General features: G+C 45.8%; 1 protein-coding gene across 2 annotated transcripts in view; it reads left to right on the top strand.

Moving 5' to 3' along the window:
* LOC126457904 (ATP-binding cassette sub-family C member 4-like) overlaps positions 1–18893 on the top strand; it is a 201593-nt gene that overhangs the window by 150114 nt on the left and 32586 nt on the right. For both annotated transcript variants that reach the window (XM_050094579.1, XM_050094580.1), the window contains exons 20-22: positions 8422–8595; positions 17757–17884; positions 17977–18222. In XM_050094579.1, the coding sequence (XP_049950536.1) occupies positions 8422–8595; positions 17757–17884; positions 17977–18222 (548 nt within the window). The remainder of the gene's footprint in view (positions 1–8421; positions 8596–17756; positions 17885–17976; positions 18223–18893) is intronic.

Here is an 18893-nt window from a genome sequence, read left to right as displayed (position 1 = left end):
AGTAGTTCCAAGTTCTAGGGGACTGATGACCTCAGCTGTTAAGTCCGATAGTGCTTAGAGCCATTTGAACCATTTGAACTGCTACTAGCTTCGAACACTAATTGCTTACCGCCTGATTAGTATCAGATCAGAGGCAACGGTTGATTGCTGATTAATGGAATTGTTTAATGACCACTGACGAAATATGTACAGATACCAACAAAGGGAGTCAATGAACGCCGATCTCGTATAGAAGCTAACAACGTACATCAGTGCAGCCAGATACAGTGGTCTATAAATATATTATCAAGCCTCACTTGTTAACCACACACTGGCTGAATCATACAGAATGTTGCTTAACCTTTGGCGAAACCTTTGTGAACCATAAAAAACAGTATCTGATGATTATACACGTACCTTCGTCGTAATTTTTTGTTATTATTTTTTACATCCCATTGTGGGTTCTGTGTTACCCCATCATCTGGTCTGTGGCATAAAAATTGTGTGTGAGCACTGTGAATTATTGTAAGTTATACGACTATACCCAGCCTTTGCGACAGTCAACTTCTGCACTATAATCCGAACAGCACTGAAATGTAACTGTTATGCCCGTATTTATTAGGGCTTTTGTATTATCTTTTTATACAACTGAGGTTAAATAACAAGCAGTTGTAATAATCGTAGACATGTCAGAGATATGCTTGTTGTCATAGACGTATTGATACTGCAACTAATGCAGCTTGATGGCAAAGATTGTTTGCCTGTGCCACTTTGGGCAGTGATGGTGTAGTGAATTGATTATGAGTGACCAGATGCTGTGTCACGATATTAAAAATATGTTACTCAGCTTTATTGCTTCATTGTAATGTATATTTCTCTATTTCGTTTTACGTGGTATTCTTATGCCATAGATCTTATGATGGGATAATCCGAAACGCATGATGAGAGGTTCAAAATAAAGAAAAATGTTTTAGCAACCAAGATAAGTGCGTAATCATTAGCGCCAATATGGCCGCAGACACCCTCAATGACTTCTTGCATAAGGTGACGAAAAAATATTTCTCGGAAGGCAAAAGTCAATGAGACACTTCATTTTAAGAGTGTTTCAGAATGTTTCATCCTGTCACAAGATTATAAAATTACCTTCTACTTCAATGAAGAGGGAATCTTAGGGTACATTTTGTGTAACGCATAGGATTATTAATCTGATTTTACACTGGTATGTCTTTTACATGACTAAACGTAAACTCTTGGGGTATATTTTACAACTATGTTTCGTATCAGAGTTTTCATTCGCCTTTCACAAATGTACCATTTCTTCAACTGGACGCGCGATGAACATCCAGACGACAATCAAACTCGTCCCATACTTCCGTAAGCATGTCTGGAGTTTGGCTGCTCTTGCTTTGCGGCATCACATTCACCCGAAGTTGCTGCAAGAAGAGACACAGAGATGGAGATCTTCACGCACCCTCTAAAACAAGGAATCACATACCGTGGGATCAGGCGAACTTGCTGGCCAGTGCTGCATGCCGCTGCGGACGATCCACCGCTGAAGCGGATCTCTATTTGAAGTTGCTCTTAAATGCAGGTAACAGTGCATTGGTGCTCGATCGTCTTGGAAATATGAAATTTCCGGTATGATTTCGCAGTTGTAGAAACGTTCTGATTTATTAGTGCCATTGTAGTGCTACTGTCGAGTGCTTTGAGCTGTAGGAGGTGCTATGTTGTTCTCTCGCCGAAAACACCACGGCACAGTTGTAACAGAATTGCACCTAGCTGCACCACGAAGTCTCCTGCCGACAGACACTTTTAGTTTCGATGCCTGAGTGAACATCGTTGCAAGTTTCTGTCTAAGTGCATGTAGAAGATACAGGGAAAGGTCGGGCCGTATCGGACAGCATACTGTACCGGACAAGAGCTGTCTCTAAACTCTAGCTTTAGTGAAAGCACCTGTCGCGCCACTGCAGTCTGATATGTGCAGGAAAAAGACAGCTAGCGTAAATCTGAATCAAATCAGCAGTAACATTGTGTTTCAGAGGGACAAGTTATCTTCTCCTGACTCCTGGTGAGTTTTTCCGTGCACGAACTTAACGTTGCAGCAGGGCTTAATTTTGGCTGGAACGCGTAAGAACGGCGTTGCAGGATCTTATTGCAACATAACTACGAGAGTCGTTCAATAAGTGATTCCCCACATTTTATTCTCAGAACATATTTATTGTTAAGAGTCCGAATTTTGTGACAATATACACTCCTGGAAATGGAAAAAAGAACACATTGACACCGGTGTGTCAGACCCACCGTACTTGCTCCGGACACTGCGAGAGGGCTGTACAAGCAATGATCACACGCACGGCACAGCGGACACACCAGGAACCGCGGTGTTGGCCGTCGAATGGCGCCAGCTGCGCAGCATTTGTGCACCGCCGCCGTCAGTGTCAGCCAGTTTGCCGTGGCATACGGAGCTCCATCGCAGTCTTTAACACTGGTAGCATGCCGCGACAGCGTGGACGTGAACCGTATGTGCAGTTGACGGACTTTGAGCGAGGGCGTATAGTGGGCATGCGGGAGGCCGGGTGGACGAACCGCCGAATTGCTCAACACGTGGGGCGTGAGGTCTCCACAGTACATCGATGTTGTCGCCAGTGGTCGGCGGAACGTGCACGTGCCCGTCGACCTGGGACCGGACGGCAGCGACGCACGGATGCACGCCAAGACCGTAGGATCCTACGCAGTGCCATAGGGGACCGCACCGCCACTTCCCAGCAAATTAGGGACACTGTTGCTCCTGGGGTATCGGCGAGGACCATTCGCAACCGTCTCCACGAAGGTGGGCTACGGTCCCGCACACCGTTAGGCCGTCTTCCGCTCACGCCCCAACATCGTGCAGCCCGCCTCCAGAGGTGTCGCGACAGGCGTGAATGGAGGGACGAATGGAGACGTGTCGTCTTCAGCGATGAGAGTCGCTTCTGCCTTGGTGCCAATGATGGTCGTATGCGTGTTTGGCGCCGTGCAGGTGAGCGCCACAATCAGGACTGCATACGACCGAGGCACACAGGGCCAACACCCGGCATCATGGTGTGGGGAGCGATCTCCTACACTGGCCGTACACCACTGGTGATCGTCGAGGGGACACTGAATAGTGCACGGTACATCCAAACCGTCATCGAACCCATCGTTCTACCATTCCTAGACCGGCAAGGGAACTTGCTGTTCCAACAGGACAATGCACGTCCGCATGTATCCCGTGCCACTCAACGTGCTCTAGAAGGTGTAAGTCAACTACCCTGGCCAGCAAGATCTCCGGATCTGTCCCCCATTGAGCATGTTTGGGACTGGATGAAGCGTCGTCTCACGCGGTCTGCACGTCCAGCACGAACGCTGGTCCAACTGAGGCGCCAGGTGGAAATGGCATGGCAAGCCGTTCCACAGGACTACATCCAGCATCTCTACGATCGTCTCCATGGGAGAATTGCAGCCTGCATTGCTGCGAAAGGTGGATATACACTGTACTAGTGCCGACATTGTGCATGCTCTGTTGTCTGTGTCTATGTGCCTGTGGTTCTGTCAGTGTGATCATGTGATGTATCTGACCCCAGGAATGTGTCAATAAAGTTTCCCCTTCCTGGGACAATGAATTCACGGTGTTCTTATTTCAATTTCCAGGAGTGTACATCAACATGTCTTGTCTATGTCCAATTTTTCCACTAGTCTTCATCACATTCTAAAGCCGTACGCCAGCGTTGTGGAAGACCATGTGTTCCCTGGTTCCCTGCTGGTAAAAGCTCTTGTCCCGTAAGCGTAGCCATGTTTTCACTGCATGACCGACACTCTCGTCATCTTCAAAGTGTGTTCCCCATAGAGAATCTTTAAGCGGGCCCAGAGAGATGGAAGTCCGAGGGTGCCAGGTCTGGACTGTAGGGTGGATGAGGCAATGATGTCCAGTGGCTGTGATAGGACGTCCAGAGCGTGGCTGATCATGGATTATACACTCCTGGAAATGGAAAAAAGAACACATTGACACCGGTGTGTCAGACCCACCATACTTGCTCCGGACACTGCGAGAGGGCTGTACAAGCAATGATCACACGCACGGCACAGCGGACACACCAGGAACCGCGGTGTTGGCCGTCGAATGGCGCTAGCTGCGCAGCATTTGTGCACCGCCGCCGTCAGTGTCAGCCAGTTTGCCGTGGCATACGGAGCTCCATCGCAGTCTTTAACACTGGTAGCATGCCGCGACAGCGTGGACGTGAACCGTATGTGTAGTTGACGGACTTTGAGCGAGGGCGTATAGTGGGCATGCGGGAGGCCGGGTGGACGTACCGCCGAATTGCTCAACACGTGGGGCGTGAGGTCTCCACAGTACATCGATGTTGTCGCCAGTGGTCGGCGGAACGTGCACGTGCCCGTCGACCTGGGACCGGACCGCAGTGATGCACGGATGCACGCCAAGACCGTAGGATCCTACGCAGTGCCGTAGGGGACCCCACCGCCACTTCCCAGCAAATTAGGGACACTGTTGCTCCTGGGGTATCGGCGAGGACCATTCGCAACCGTCTCCTTGAAGCTGGGCTACGGTCCCGCACACCGTTAGGCCGTCTTCTGCTCACGCCCCAACATCGTGCAGCCCGCCTCCAGTGGTGTCGCGACAGGCGTGAATGGAGGGACGAATGGAGACGTGTCGTCTTCAGCGATGAGAGTCACTTCTGCCTTGGTGCCAATGATGGTCGTATGCGTGTTTGGCGCCGTGCATGTGAGCGCCACAATCAGGACTGCATACGACCGAGGCACACAGGGCCAACACCCGGCATCATGGTGTGGGGAGCGATCTCCTACACTGGCCGTACACCACTGGTGATCGTCGAGGGGACACTGAATAGTGCACGGTACATCCAAACCGTCATCGAACCCATCGTTCTACCATTCCTAGACCGGCAAGGGAACTTGCTGTTCCAACAGGACAATGCACGTCCGCATGTATCCCGTGCCACCCAACGTGCTCTAGAAGGTGTAAGTCAACTACCCTGGCCAGCAAGATCTCCGGATCTGTCCCCCATTGAGCATGTTTGGGACTGGATGAAGCGTCGTCTCACGCGGTCTGCACGTCCAGCACGAACGCTGGTCCAACTGAGGCGCCAGGTGGAAATGGCATGGCAATCCGTTCCACAGGACTACATCCAGCATCTCTATGATCGTCTCCATGGGAGAATAGCAGCCTGCATTGCTGCGAAAGGTGGATATACACTGTACTAGTGGCGACATTGTGCATGCTCTGTTGCCTGTGTCTATGCGCCTGTGGTTCTGTCAGTGTGATCATGTGATGTATCTGACCCCAGGAATGTGTCAATAAAGTTTCCTCTTCCTGGGACAATGAATTCACGGTGTTCTTATTTCAATTTCCAGGAGTGTAGATGTTCAACACGGTTTCCTTTTCTGCACACAAGAATTCATTTTCTCGGCATAACATGGCAAAGCGATATGAAGTGGATAGAGCACGTCAGGTTGTATTAGGAAAGGCAAATGGTTGACTTAGGTTTATTAGGGGAATTTTAGGAGCCCGCATATAAGACAATAGTGTGACACATTGTTAAGTACTGTTCGAGTGTTTGAGATCCGCACCAGATCGGACTAAAGGAAGGCATCGAAAAAATTCAGAGGCAGGCTGCTAGATCTGTTACCGGTAGGTTCGAACAACGCACGAGTATTACGAAGATACTTTGAGAACTCAAATAGGAACCGCTAGAGGAAAGGCGACGTTCTTTTCGAAGAGCGCTATTGACTAAATTTAGTGAACCGGCATTTGAGGCTTACTGCAGAACGATTCTACTGACGAAAACATACGTTTCGCGGAAGGAATATGAAGATGAGATTAGAGAGATTAGGGCCTAGTACCGTAGTATATAGATAGTCTAGACAGTCGTTTTTCTCTTGCTCTAATTTCGTGTGGGAAAGAAAAGGAAATACTGTAACTAGTAGTGGTATAGGATACCCTTCAGCAAATACATGCGGTGTGGCTAGTGAAGTATGTATGTAGATGCAGCTGAATGAAAAAAGTTTTGCATCAGAAATGACATTATTACACTTCAATTTCATTCTTACACTTTGTCCAGTCACAGTAATGTGACAATAGCCCATGTTCGACGTCAACGTGCACTAAGTACTCACAGATGGCAGGTGGCAGAACACGCAGTAGAGGCTGTATATAGCGTTCGGGGGAACGCCGAAAACTGTGCAGTCGTTGCCGCAAGGCGGAAACAGAGCGATTTGTGTGACGTCCAAAATGACATGATCATTGGCTTTCGGGCCAAGTGCGGAAGCGTTTCCGAAAATGCTGAATTTGTCGCTGTTCACACGCAGCAGTTTTAAAAATATACCGTGCATGGCAGAACGGTGCTGTCCAAAACCGGGTCCGAGGCAACTGTGGTACACCATGAGCCACAGATTACAGGGGTGAACGGCGACTGCGGAGATACTCTTGGGCGAATAGAGGTGCAACTACTGGGCAACTGACCGCTCAGATGTACCAAGGGGCTGCCAACAGCGTCTCCTCAACGGCCGTACAGTGGACGTTACTGTGGAGGGGCCTCCGCAGCAGGCGCCTGGTTTATGGACACGTGCTGACTTCTTCAGGGACGAAGGCTGGAATCTGCACTCCAGTACCGTAACTGGGCGTCCACTGAGTGCTGACAAGTGGCCTTTTCAGGTAAATCACGTTTTACGCTCCATCGGACTGATGGTCATTGACGCACACGGGGCGAAACGTCTGAAAGCAGACACCCTGCAACCAGGAGGGAGCAATGTGGTCCAGGAAATGTTTTCGTGGCATTCCCTGGGTGGTCTTGTCATTCTGGAAGACGCAGTGGGTCAACACAAGTATACACATGTTCTTGGAGACCATGTCCAGCCCTACAGGCAGTTTATTTTTCTTCGGCGTCTACCAGAAGGCCAGTACAAAGTGTCACCAAGCTCGCAGTGTACGTGCGTGGTTCAAAGAGCACCAGGATGAGTTTACCATACTCCCCTGGCCATCAATCTCACCGTATTTAAACCCAATCGAAGATCTATGGGAGCACCTCTATCGGGCTGCTCACGCCACGGATCCTCAACCGAGAAACCTAGCGCAACTTGCCTCGGCGCTGGAGTCGTCATGGCTTCACATCCGCAGTGACTTGTTGCAAGTCTCGCAACGGTGCTCGCTGCAAAAGGTGGCTATTCCTGCTTTTGACAAGTCGTCACATTAATGTTACTAGACTTTTTTTTTACTTTTGAAGTGGAGTTTTGTAACTGTATTATGTTACGTACCACAGTAGTGCTTCGTGAGAAGAATGTACCCACACAACGTCCAGAAAATATCGTAAGTCTGAAAGAGCTTACCTGCCTGATACTTCCTCCAGTCTTATGAAATGGGACGAATCTTCTAGAACCCCGTTGTAAGTTGTAACTGGCATGTCATTCTGGATATAAATATGATAGCAACAGTTTTGAGTCAGACATTTTTGATCACTGAGACGTAGTACCAATCACTGAGAGCGTCGAAATGTTGACGACTTATAGAATTAATAATGCATCTGTGTAATCAACTGAATAATGTCTTTCTTATATTCTTGACGAATACATTGATCATACGAAAGGATGTTCTCCCTACATTACACAGTTATTTCAGAACGACAATAATTTGTTAATAAGTAATATCCGAATCACAATAAGCCTTTTCAGCCAGGTTGTGTATGTAATACAACTTTCTGCGCCAGCTTTCAGAATCACAAATAATTATGAAAAACGATCTACCTAATGATGAGAGATAGTCTTCGGAAAACACTGTGAAAAAATAAATTGTTTGTACCAGTCAACAATACATTTTCCATTCAATTTGCCATTGTGATAAAACTATAACATCGGAAAATCCGCATCTGCAGCTGAGTGGTCATCAGCCATGTGGAGGACCCGGGTTCGATCCGGATAGTCCTAACGATTTTTCTTTGATGCGAGGACTGTTAGGGATCCGTTCAGTTTCGTGACGCCAATTAAGCTACGTGGCCGAGTGGTAGTGGCTCTACTGTCTGGAAAGTCTGCAAAACGGACAACGGACGGGAGAGCGGTGTGCTGATCGGACCACATGCCGCTCCATACCGCACCCACATGAAGGCACAAGACAGCGGATCACACAGTCACCGGTAGACGTCCCTTGGCCCTTCACGGACTGGACGAAGAGCTCGTTTTTAAGTAATATAGGAATCTTCTTTTATCCTCTGCTAATCCATATTTATTTATTACTGATGTACAAAAATTAACTGTATGTTGTGTCTTTAGTACTTTATGTGCCAATGGTGATCTGTTTAATAAATTTCATTCACAGAAGTTTCGATGTACGCAAATCACTTACATTTCATTGTTTAGAGATCTGAAGAATCATTAACTGTTCAAATGCATGTTATACAGCTTCCTTCGGTGGATCTGGCGTCGGACTGGCCATTTCACAGTCACTTACTCTGACAGTTATGCTACAGTTCGGTATCCTGCAAATGACCGAAGTCCTTAGTCAGATGACGTCAGTGGAGAGAATCCTCGAATATACCAAAATTCCATCCGAAGCAGCTTTGGAGTCGACACCAGGTAAGCAAGCATAGTAAATTAAACATTGCAACATTTAAATTTAATAGGCTCCTCGACGCTGCTTAACAACAGGGAGATGTTGAATGTTCTGCTAGCGATTAAATTGCCTCACAAAAAGCGTGGGGCACCCACAAGGGGAGGAGGAAACGAAATGAAACTTCACGGGCTGGGAGGGCCTGTGATGTTATTTAAGTAATTACAAAATCGACTCAGATTTACAAAATTGGCATTATGGGCCCAATTATATGTATACGTGGCACCCCCCTCTGCCGTGATGCAAGCGCTGATTGGATTTGGAAGGCGCCGTATCTTCTCCCGAGCTAAGCTGCAAGACAGCTGTTACAGCTGTTTCTTGATGCCTTCGATACTGGGACTGAGATACTGTTCACTTCCGAACTGGTCCCAGACATATTCTTTGATGGCCAGGTCTGCTTGGTGTTCCTGACCACAGGAATAGTCAGTATCACGCAGCTGATAGAGACACGTATAATGTGTGAATGAGCAATGTCCTACAAACAAATGGCACCACGAATCTGTCGCATGAGAGGTAATGCACGAGGCGCGGGATGACTCTGCCACGCCTCGCACCGTCAGTTCCGTCAGCCACTACCAGCCCTAGGAGTATGGGACGTCTCGCAGGTCCCCGCCATACTCACAGCATCTCCACTCATCGCTGAACACAGTGCGGCTCTGTTCATCAGCTGTCCACGCTTCCCGGCCCGGCCACGGCACCGCTCCAAAGGCAGCCGTTCGTGATGTGCTGTTGCCCGCAGCCTGCACATGGGACGGTTATTCGCTAGTGCGGATGCTGCTGGTCTCCGACCAATCACGTGCGGTGACGCATTATGTCGCATGGGGTCCATTTCTTGTTCTCGGAGCACGCGCAGACGCAGATGTGAAGAGGTTACGATCTGCTTGATGTGCAAGACGACGATCATCCCTTTTAGTGGTCAGACTTGGTCGACCGGAAACCTGACCACTAGTCTGCCTGCCTTCGCTCACCCACGCAGATCAATATCGGGCTTTTATCACATCCAAATGTCCCACAAATCTGGATATTGCGCAGTTCCACCAAGACACCAATGAAGACCCACAATGACGCCCCGTCCAGGCAATGTCAGTTGCTGATAACGCTGTCTCTCACGAGTAGGCGGCATCTCCGTGTCATTCAAAGCGTTCACTTACCGTTTGACGCTGTTGATGGCCCTTATATACCACATCAGGCTTGGTAACATCAGTAAACGTGAACAGTACTAACGCACTCTGGTGACCGTTCTATATGTCACGATAGTGACCACATGTGCGAAATTAGATTGACATTCGGCCATGTTTTCCAGGTGCTTTACATTTTTGTCAGGCTGTATAGTACCAATACTGATTTTGTGCCAATGCTGCCAGTCTCATATTTTAGAACTTACGGTGCTTATCTTTATATAGTATTTGTAAATAACTTGTATAAATACTCAGCGAGTGCTGTAGCGCTGTAGTGAGTCATTGAACTAGCATTCGGGAAGATCGAAGTTCAATTACCTATCCAGCAATCCACTTATAGGATTTTCACTGTTACCCAAAATCTGCCAGGGGAAACTTTGCGGTACTTCTTTCGAAAGGGACGTGGCCAACGTCCTTCACAAGGTCTGTCCAGTCAGGGCGCCCCTCTCGTCTCTAGTGATGTCGTCGTTCAACGGGCGCTATGTCTCTTTCCCATTTTACCTTTTGGTTACATTAACTCTGCCGGAATATTGATTTCAGATTATCTGTTAAGCTCATGTACACTGACATGACGAAAGTAATGGAATAACGATACACACATATTTAGATGGCGGTATTGTCGTGTACACAAAGCATGAAAGGTCAGTGCATTGACGGAGCCGTCATTTCTACTCAGGTGATCCGTGTGAAGAGGTTTTCGACGTGATTATAGCCGCACGACGCTGATTAACAGCCTTTGAACGCGGAACGGTAATTGGAGCTAGACACACTTTGGAAATCGTTAGGTAATTCAATATTCCGACATCCACAGCTGCAAGAGTGTGCCGAGAATACCAGATTTCAAGCATTACCTCTCACCACGGGCAACGCAGTGGCCGACGCCCTTCACCCAAGGACCGAGAGCAGAAGCGTTTATATATAGTTGTCAGCGCTAACAGACAAGCAACACTGCGTGAAATAACCGCTGAAATCAATGTCGGTTGTACGAAGAACGTAAACAGTGCGGCGAAATTTGGCGTTAACGGGCTGTGGCAGCAGATGACCGACGCGATTGCCTTTGCTAACAGCACGACATCGCCCGCAGCGCCTTTCCTGGGCTGTGACTATATCGTTTAAACCATAGACGACCGGAAAACCGTGCCTGGTGAGAAGAATCCTGATTTCAGTTGGTAAGAGTTGATGGTTGGTTTCGAGTCTGGCACAGATCCCAAGAAGCCATGGACTCAAGTTGTCAACAAGGCCCTGTGTAAGTTGGTGGCGGCTCCAAAATGGTGTGACCTGGGTTTACACGGAATGGACTGATCCTCCTGTCCAACTGAACCGATCATTGACTGGAAATGGCTATATTCGGCCATTCATGGACACAGTGAGGGAATTTTTTGGATGACGATGGGCCGCGTCACTGAGCAAAAATTGTTCGCAATTGATCTGAGAACGATTTGGCCACATAAATCATCTGATATGAATCCAATTGAACATTTATGGGTCATAAGCGGGAGGTCAGTATGTGTAGAAAATCCTGCACCGTCAACACTTTCGCAATGACGGACGGCCGTAGAGGTAGCATGGCTCAATGTTATTACAGGAAGTTCCAGCGACTTGTTGAGTCCATGCCACGTCGAGTTGTTGCATTATGCTGTGAAGGAGATCCGACATGGTATTAGGAGGTATCCTATGACTTTTGTTACCTGAGCGTATAGCCTCGCCGCGCGGAGTGGCCGTGCGGTTTGAGGCGCCATGTCACGGACTGCGCGGCCCCTCCCGCCGGAGGTTCGAGTCCTCCCTCGGGCATGGGTGTGTGTGTTGTTCTTAGTATAAGTCAGTTTTAGCAGTGAGTAAGTCTAGGGACCGATGACCTAAGCAGTTTGGTCCCTTAGGAATTCACACCCATTAATTAACACCCATTACACCATACAGTCTCTATTTAATTTCTTAAGTAAATCAGGTGAACAGTTGTTTTTTATTTAGTCAATATTTTTTACGTAGGGACTTCAGAAAATAGGTTACACATGACGTCGCACGATAAGACCACTGCGGGTTTCCAGCACACATAGTTCTGCTGTAGTACTTATAACAAGTGCATCACAGTTTGGGAGTGACATGGCGATGCAACTGGAAACGTACTCCCAAGCTGAAGTAAGTGGGTCGTCTCGATTCTTGTGGACAAGACGTCTAAACTACACTCACATTCACCATGCTATACTGGCGGTATGTGGACCAAATGAACTGTCGCGTCGAGCCGTAATAAAATGACAACAACAAATCGGCCAAGGCTTCACAGACGCGGGGGTTGTTGATCGGGAAGTCCAGGTCCTGCACCATGCCATTTGCTTCTTTTCGGCAAGCTGAGAGCATACCTGGAAGACTGGAGGGAAAGAAACGTTCCAACGATGAGGACGTTCACACACCAGCTGCCCAATGTCTTTGTGCCGAAGGAGCGGGTTGCCATCGCCGAGGAACTGAACGATTGGTAGGAAGTTCCGACAGTTTCTCGCAGATATTTGGTGACCATGATGAAAAATAATGCCATGTGTGCTACTTTGAGGTGTATTGCAGCACTCAATACAAGGTACTCGACCTGCCGGAATAATGTGTAACCTACTTTTTGAAGTCCCCTGGTATATTTTCTAACCAAATTAGTGACTACCTAGACTGATTTCGTAAAACCAGGAAGTGGTAAAAGACAACAGGGCCATTTATTTGTATTTCCCAACACCTACATCTGTTCTCCGCAGGTCAGCTTACGGCGTGTGCCAGAAGGTACTCGGTGTTCCACTATACTATCCTTCCTTTGCTGCTCCTTCCGTGAAAGCTGCATGATGAGAGAGCCTGTACTTACGCCTCCGTACTTCTGATTCCTCTGAGTTTCCCACCGTATTCGTTTCGTGAGATGTGTGAAGGAGGCAGGATCACGTTGCCCGACTCTTGCTAGAACGTTCTCTCTCCAGACATTCACAACAGTCCTCGCCGCAGCAGGCTGAGGGGCTGCGTGACGCTCTCGCCATTACTAACCAAACCCGTCACGAAACGGTTTGCTCTTCTTTGAACCTCCACTACGCCCTCTATCAATCCTACCTGGTAGGCGCCCTAAACGAACAATGTTCAAGAATCCCGACGAATAATGGTTCTGTTGACTATTTCTTTCCTAGGTGAACTAGATTCCCTTAGGATTCTTACAATCAATCTCAGGCTATTAAATATCATCTTATGTGGTCGTTCCATACAAAATCTATGGCACATATGCTCCACGATATTTTATTTCCATTTATTTATTGACAAACTAGTAATGAAATAACTGTGACTCTCTCCACACATTTATTCTAAGAACGCTATATTCGTTTATGTTGCCAAATGCCAGAATTAGTATCAAGATTCAATCACATGCAGGTCTTCCAAAATGTCGTTACAATTTCCTGGCCTTACAACTTACCTACATTCAGTAACATCACCTGGAAACAGCCTTACGAAGAACACGTAATTATCCACAAAACGATTCACAAAATAGGCATAAATCGTCCAAAATAACTGTCGTACGACTAATAATACTCTCAAGGGATACAGACAAATTACTTCTATATCTGACGGTTTCTTCCAGTTTATTAACGACGTTGCGAGTTCTGTTTACTAGGTATACAATCCGGTCACAAAGCAGCTCCTGCTTTGCTCACTAGCTGCCAGTGCCAGACTGTACGGAATAGGTTCCAGTACTCGAGAACCGCGACTTCCGTGTTGTCCCCGCTGTTCATTGCCATCTGGTATTCAAGGACGAGCAAAATGAACTCAGTTCTAGTTCAGTGTTTATAGAACCCACTCATACAGAGGAATAATGTCCCATAATTCGACAACAGACTGAGTCAGACACATTACGGTAATGGGCATCCATTCAACAACCCGTCTTGAAAACTGGAATGGCCTATGCCCGATTTCAAACGCCTGGCACGCTTGGCTGTTCTTTCGACCTTTCACGTAACCTATACAGTAACATACGGGTTTCCCGTCTAGATTGCGGTTTTTGGTAGAATCCTGTAGCGATGCAGTCCTTCAACAAAGGAAACTGCTTCCAATACGTTAGTTCGTCCAGTCTTAGAGTACTGTTCATCCGTATGGGAGCTTTACCAGTTGAGTCTCATTCAAGAGATTGGAAAGGTCCAAAGAAGAGCGGCAAGATTCGTGACTGGTACATTTAGCCATCGCGAGAGCGTTACAAATGTCAAAGAAAGTTTGAAGTAGGATACACTTCCAGATAGACGACACGCTAAACTGAAGGGGCTACTCACTAAATTCCGAAATCCGATCTTCGCCGAGGATGTAGAGCATCTATTATTACCATCAACTTTCAAATCGCGCAATGATCACCATTCAAAGATAAGGGAAATTTGAACTCGTACTGAGGCGTTCAGACAGTACGATCCGCGAGTGGAACAGGGGGGGGGGGGGGGGGAATATGACATTGCATTGGCGCGAGTTGTGCGCTACGCCACACACCGCTTGGTGGCTAGCGGAGTATATATGTGGATGTAGATGTAGATGTACAGTCGCTTTACTTCTACTGAGCAACTGTAGTTCGTCTTTATATTAACAGTCACTTATCTTAAAATCTTTCATTTCGGCGTTCGCGCTACGGTTGAAAGAGCAAACCGTAGTATGAACTTCCTCAGTGAAATAACTTCGGAGGCCGACAGATGCTGTGTGTCATCCTTCATGTCAACGCTGGTAGTATCACGGAACGTTTGAGTAGCTTAATCTCTTGTTGTATGGGTCCACAGCCTCGAAATTATTTCTGAATGATGAAACTTTTTTTTTTTTAAAAAAGTAGGTTGTCAAATTCTATAATGCAAGGTGACCTTTATTGCATCGTGTACATACGAGAACGTGCTGAGCATTGTCTCCGAATTTTGCATGTGAAAACTCTTAAAAATTTTAAAGTAAAACAAATGACATTAACATTCTACATCTTTACCCTTCACGTCTATGTATTTTTTCTCCATATAGTCATCTTGCCGTCAAGCTCATTTCTCCCAAAGAGTGATCAGTTTTTTCATATCGTCACTGTAGAATGTTTGACACTGTTGACGGAGCCACAAGCTCATCCCTAATTGCACCACTTCATCTTCATCAAAGTAAAGTCCACGAAGGTGTTTCTTAAGTTTTGGAAACATATGAAAATCGAGTGGTCGGGGAGTATGGAGGATCATTGATGACAGTGCCCCAAGGAGTCAGACTGTTCCAGATGTCGCAGCGCTCGTGTGTGGTCTAGCATTGTCAAGCTGAAAGAGAGGGTGTTCCATGTGTGAACTCACTCCTCGAAATTGTAACTCGATTACAGCACGCTGTTTTTCACGCACCACCACAGTTACGTTACACAGCGGCGTGTTACACGCTGCAATTCTGTACTTGGTACCGGTAGAGAGCTGAAAATATGAATACATAGCGAATAAAGATGTAGAATGTTAATAATGCTTGTTTTATTCGAAAAACTTTAAGAGTTTTCACATTCAGAGGCATCTCTCTTCAGTACGCTCTTATACATGACAGTACGGGCCAGTTTAGGACTGTGGCTATTTTACAGCATACCTCCGTTGGTGATGTGTGTGTCACTAAACAGATTTTAAATATGACGCACACATCACCGACTCAAATACATTTCACAATGGCCACAGGCTGAGAATAGACTGAAATGTGTACATGGTTCAGGAAAGGTCATGTTGCATTATAGAACTTGACAGTCTAAAGTGCTATTTAAAATGGTTTCGTGATTCAGAGATCGAACAGATGATTTTTGTCTTACTTTGGTTAAGACCAAACTTTTTAGGATTGTTTTGCAATATCCGTAGCTGCAATTTTTCTTTCGCACTAACTGACCGCATCTCGCATAGGGCTCCTTACGTTCATTTCGGCTTCTTTCAGATTTCATGTGTTAACAAGGCTTTCAGCTTAAAACTGTGACTTAGCTTTTTTTTTATTTCGTTGCAAGTTTCTAATACAGTTTTAACCAACACTGGATCTTTTCTATATTCAAACATTACTCAACCCGTAGCAGTCGAAACTAATTGTGTTAATACACTCACATTCTTTTTTTTAGATTGATGTTCGAGATATTCAGCACAGAGACGAACGATGTTGATTCTTCGTGTAAAATCTGCAGTCTATTTCTTATGACACTTGTTATTTTTCTATCTATCTTAACAGCCATTTCTACTTTGCTGGTAACTGACACTACTCAAATCGTTCGTTTAGTACCCTCTTTCCTTTTTTATGGTTGTTCCAACCACCTCACAACACACGGGCAAAGTGTGGGCTGTCACGGGTAACAGAGCCCCTTTTCAGCTAGAGAAACGTGCAAAAGTGATGCAGAAACATTAAAAAGCTATTAAATTAGGTATTACGTATAATTTAAAATACTGATGGTTTCCATTGAGGTTTTCTTGAAAGAAAAGAGCCGATGTCCTTGAGGAGTAAGTAAATAAAACTCACGTCTTCCTCTAGTGTATAGAGTTGTTGGGGATGAAAGCGCAAGATCAGGGATTGTCAGGGAATAGGGCTGAGGTTTGTTGACCTTTAGAGAGAAGTAAGCAATGGACGGCACGACATTTGGCGAGACATTGTTTTGGATGGTTTGCGATATGGATTTGTTGGTGATGGGGACATCAGATCAAGCTGTTTAAAGTAAACGGAGAAGACCGAGAAGGAGAAGAGTCCTGAAATGTAGTAGAAAGGATGTAGATGGGTGAGTGGATTTGTGGGCACATACCGTGGTCAGTTAGGCAAAAGCGGTAATGTTCCTTTCGAAAGAATGTGAAGCGCCTGTAGACGTCAGGCTGAGAGGACGTGGTGGTATAAGCGTGACAGACAACGAAGGTAGCTCATCAGTTATGGAACTACTGGATAATTGGTGTCGAGCTTTCGTGAAGTGATGGAAAGTGGGGGTATTCAGTATGGTAAAGGAGAGGGTTTAAATTAAGAAGGTGACAACGGGATTCCAGTAGGGAGGGAGAACGCATATTACGGCGTAGTGGATTCCTCGCCTTTCGAGGACTTGAGGGAGTGAAAGAATTTTGTTGCACGGAAACCCAGACGGCATTTTTGTGACAAACGGTAGGTCGAAATAACATTTGTCATGGACGTGCTAGGCTAAAGTAGTCTTCGATAACTCATGTTAAAGGTATCAGGATATAAACTGCACAAAATATTACATTTTTCAGACCATATTTTACAGTGAAATCTCAAATCTGTTGTTATCAACTTCTGACAGTAAAACGAAACAGGAACAATCGCAAAGTGTTATTAAAATCATTCGTTCCGGATTCTGAGTAATGTCTATTCATTAACAGAAAAAGCATAGAGCATCTATTTGCAATTCTTACTTATTTTCGGAGAAACCCAGTAATCTCTCAGACTTCGGTCACTTCGTTCATTATATGGAGATTAGCAAGAAGAAAGCTAGCCAAAGCAGTTGAAAAGATGAAGACTTTTACGTTGCCTAATTTTTTCTGCTCTACCGAACCGCACAATTCCTATAAGTAGTGATGAACAACGATAAAATAACAAATATAATGTTCATTCCTCGTTTTATCATTTTGTACAATACTATGAGCGGGTGATACAACACACACAATGTAGAAAATATAACATCGAACCCATTTTTGTCTCCATTTTGTGTAAAAACGATAAAAATCTGAAGTCCTAATTCACATCCAATCGTTTTAGAGTCGTATAATACAGAACAGTGGGCCTCTGTGCTACCACCATGTCACACACGCACTTTCATTAACGTTGTTATTGTTTCTCGGCTAGTAATACAGCTACAGTGAAACCTAACCGTATTCTTCATTTGCGTTAAAAGATGTTTGAAATACTTCAAGTGCAATAGGTGTGTTAAGTTAAATTCATAGTCCACAATTTTTGACAAATGTATATCTGTGTCTCACCTCCTACATTTATCATTTCAGATAAAAAACCACCAGATACATGGCCTCAGAGAGGTCACATCACCTTTCGGAGGGTATATCTGAAATATAAGCCAACAGAATCTCCAGTCCTCAGAGATCTTAATTTCTCTATTCAAGCAATGCATAAGGTGGTAAACCTTGTATTTTTCCAGTGTGCTTTTAACTCATTACTTTGTCTTCGTACGTTTCTAAAACTTATTCTTTGATTTTTTGTATGTAGGTCGGTATTGTAGGAAGAACTGGCGCTGGAAAATCGTCTCTAATCTCCGCCCTTTTCCGCCTGGTCAATATAGACGGGACTATTCTAATAGATGACATCGACATTAGCAGCCTCGGCCTGCACGACCTGCGAAAGAAAGTCTCGATTATTCCCCAGGAGCCCGTTCTGTTCTCAGAGACGCTCCGCTTTAATCTGGACCCGTTCTCTGAGTTTGATGATGACAAGCTCTGGAATGCCCTTGAAGAGGTAAGTTTGTCACAATGGCCTACTAAATATAGTTATTAACATGTACAAGTCGAATGAGTGATTCAGAAGTAAGCAGGTATTAAAAGAGCGTTGTTCAAAGGTGAATCAAAAAGGTAATGTCTTCTGTGTCTTAAAAAATTTACTAGTGAACATGTAACAGCACAGTTAGTGCAGATCGTAGTCTGCACTGTCCTCTACACAACACTGGCGTTCAACAGTCACCATGCACTTGTACACATTGTCGAATCCGTGCATTAAAACCAGCATGGAAAAATTCAATGTTTTTCTTCTTAGCCCACTATTTCAAAACGCCTGGCTTCGCTGTTGATTTTGAAATCTAAAGCGTCTGTCACCTCGAATCACTTCACCAGCACCTCCTCGACTGGCGTCTGTGACAGACGTTGTCGGCTGCCCGCTGAGTGGTTTGTTTGCAATATCAGTCTCCGTTACCAAACTTGTTCACCCAACACTGTACGTAGCTGAAGTCTATTACAGCAACCCCATACACATTCTTCACAAGTAAGTCTAAAACTGCTTTAAAACAGTGGGTCAAGAAGCAAAACACTGAATTCTTTTAAACTGATTTTGATGCCTGAGTTCACAGGTGATAAAAATCTGCACAAATGCATGGTGACTGTGTTGAAGGAAGTGTTGGGCACGGGGCGGTTCAG

The sequence above is a fragment of the Schistocerca serialis genome, chromosome 2 (assembly GCF_023864345.2).
Source record: "Schistocerca serialis cubense isolate TAMUIC-IGC-003099 chromosome 2, iqSchSeri2.2, whole genome shotgun sequence".
Taxonomy (NCBI): Eukaryota; Metazoa; Arthropoda; class Insecta; order Orthoptera; family Acrididae; genus Schistocerca; species Schistocerca serialis.
The sequence above is the reverse complement of the archived record's forward strand: the minus strand, read 5'-3'. Positions and strand labels throughout refer to the sequence as shown.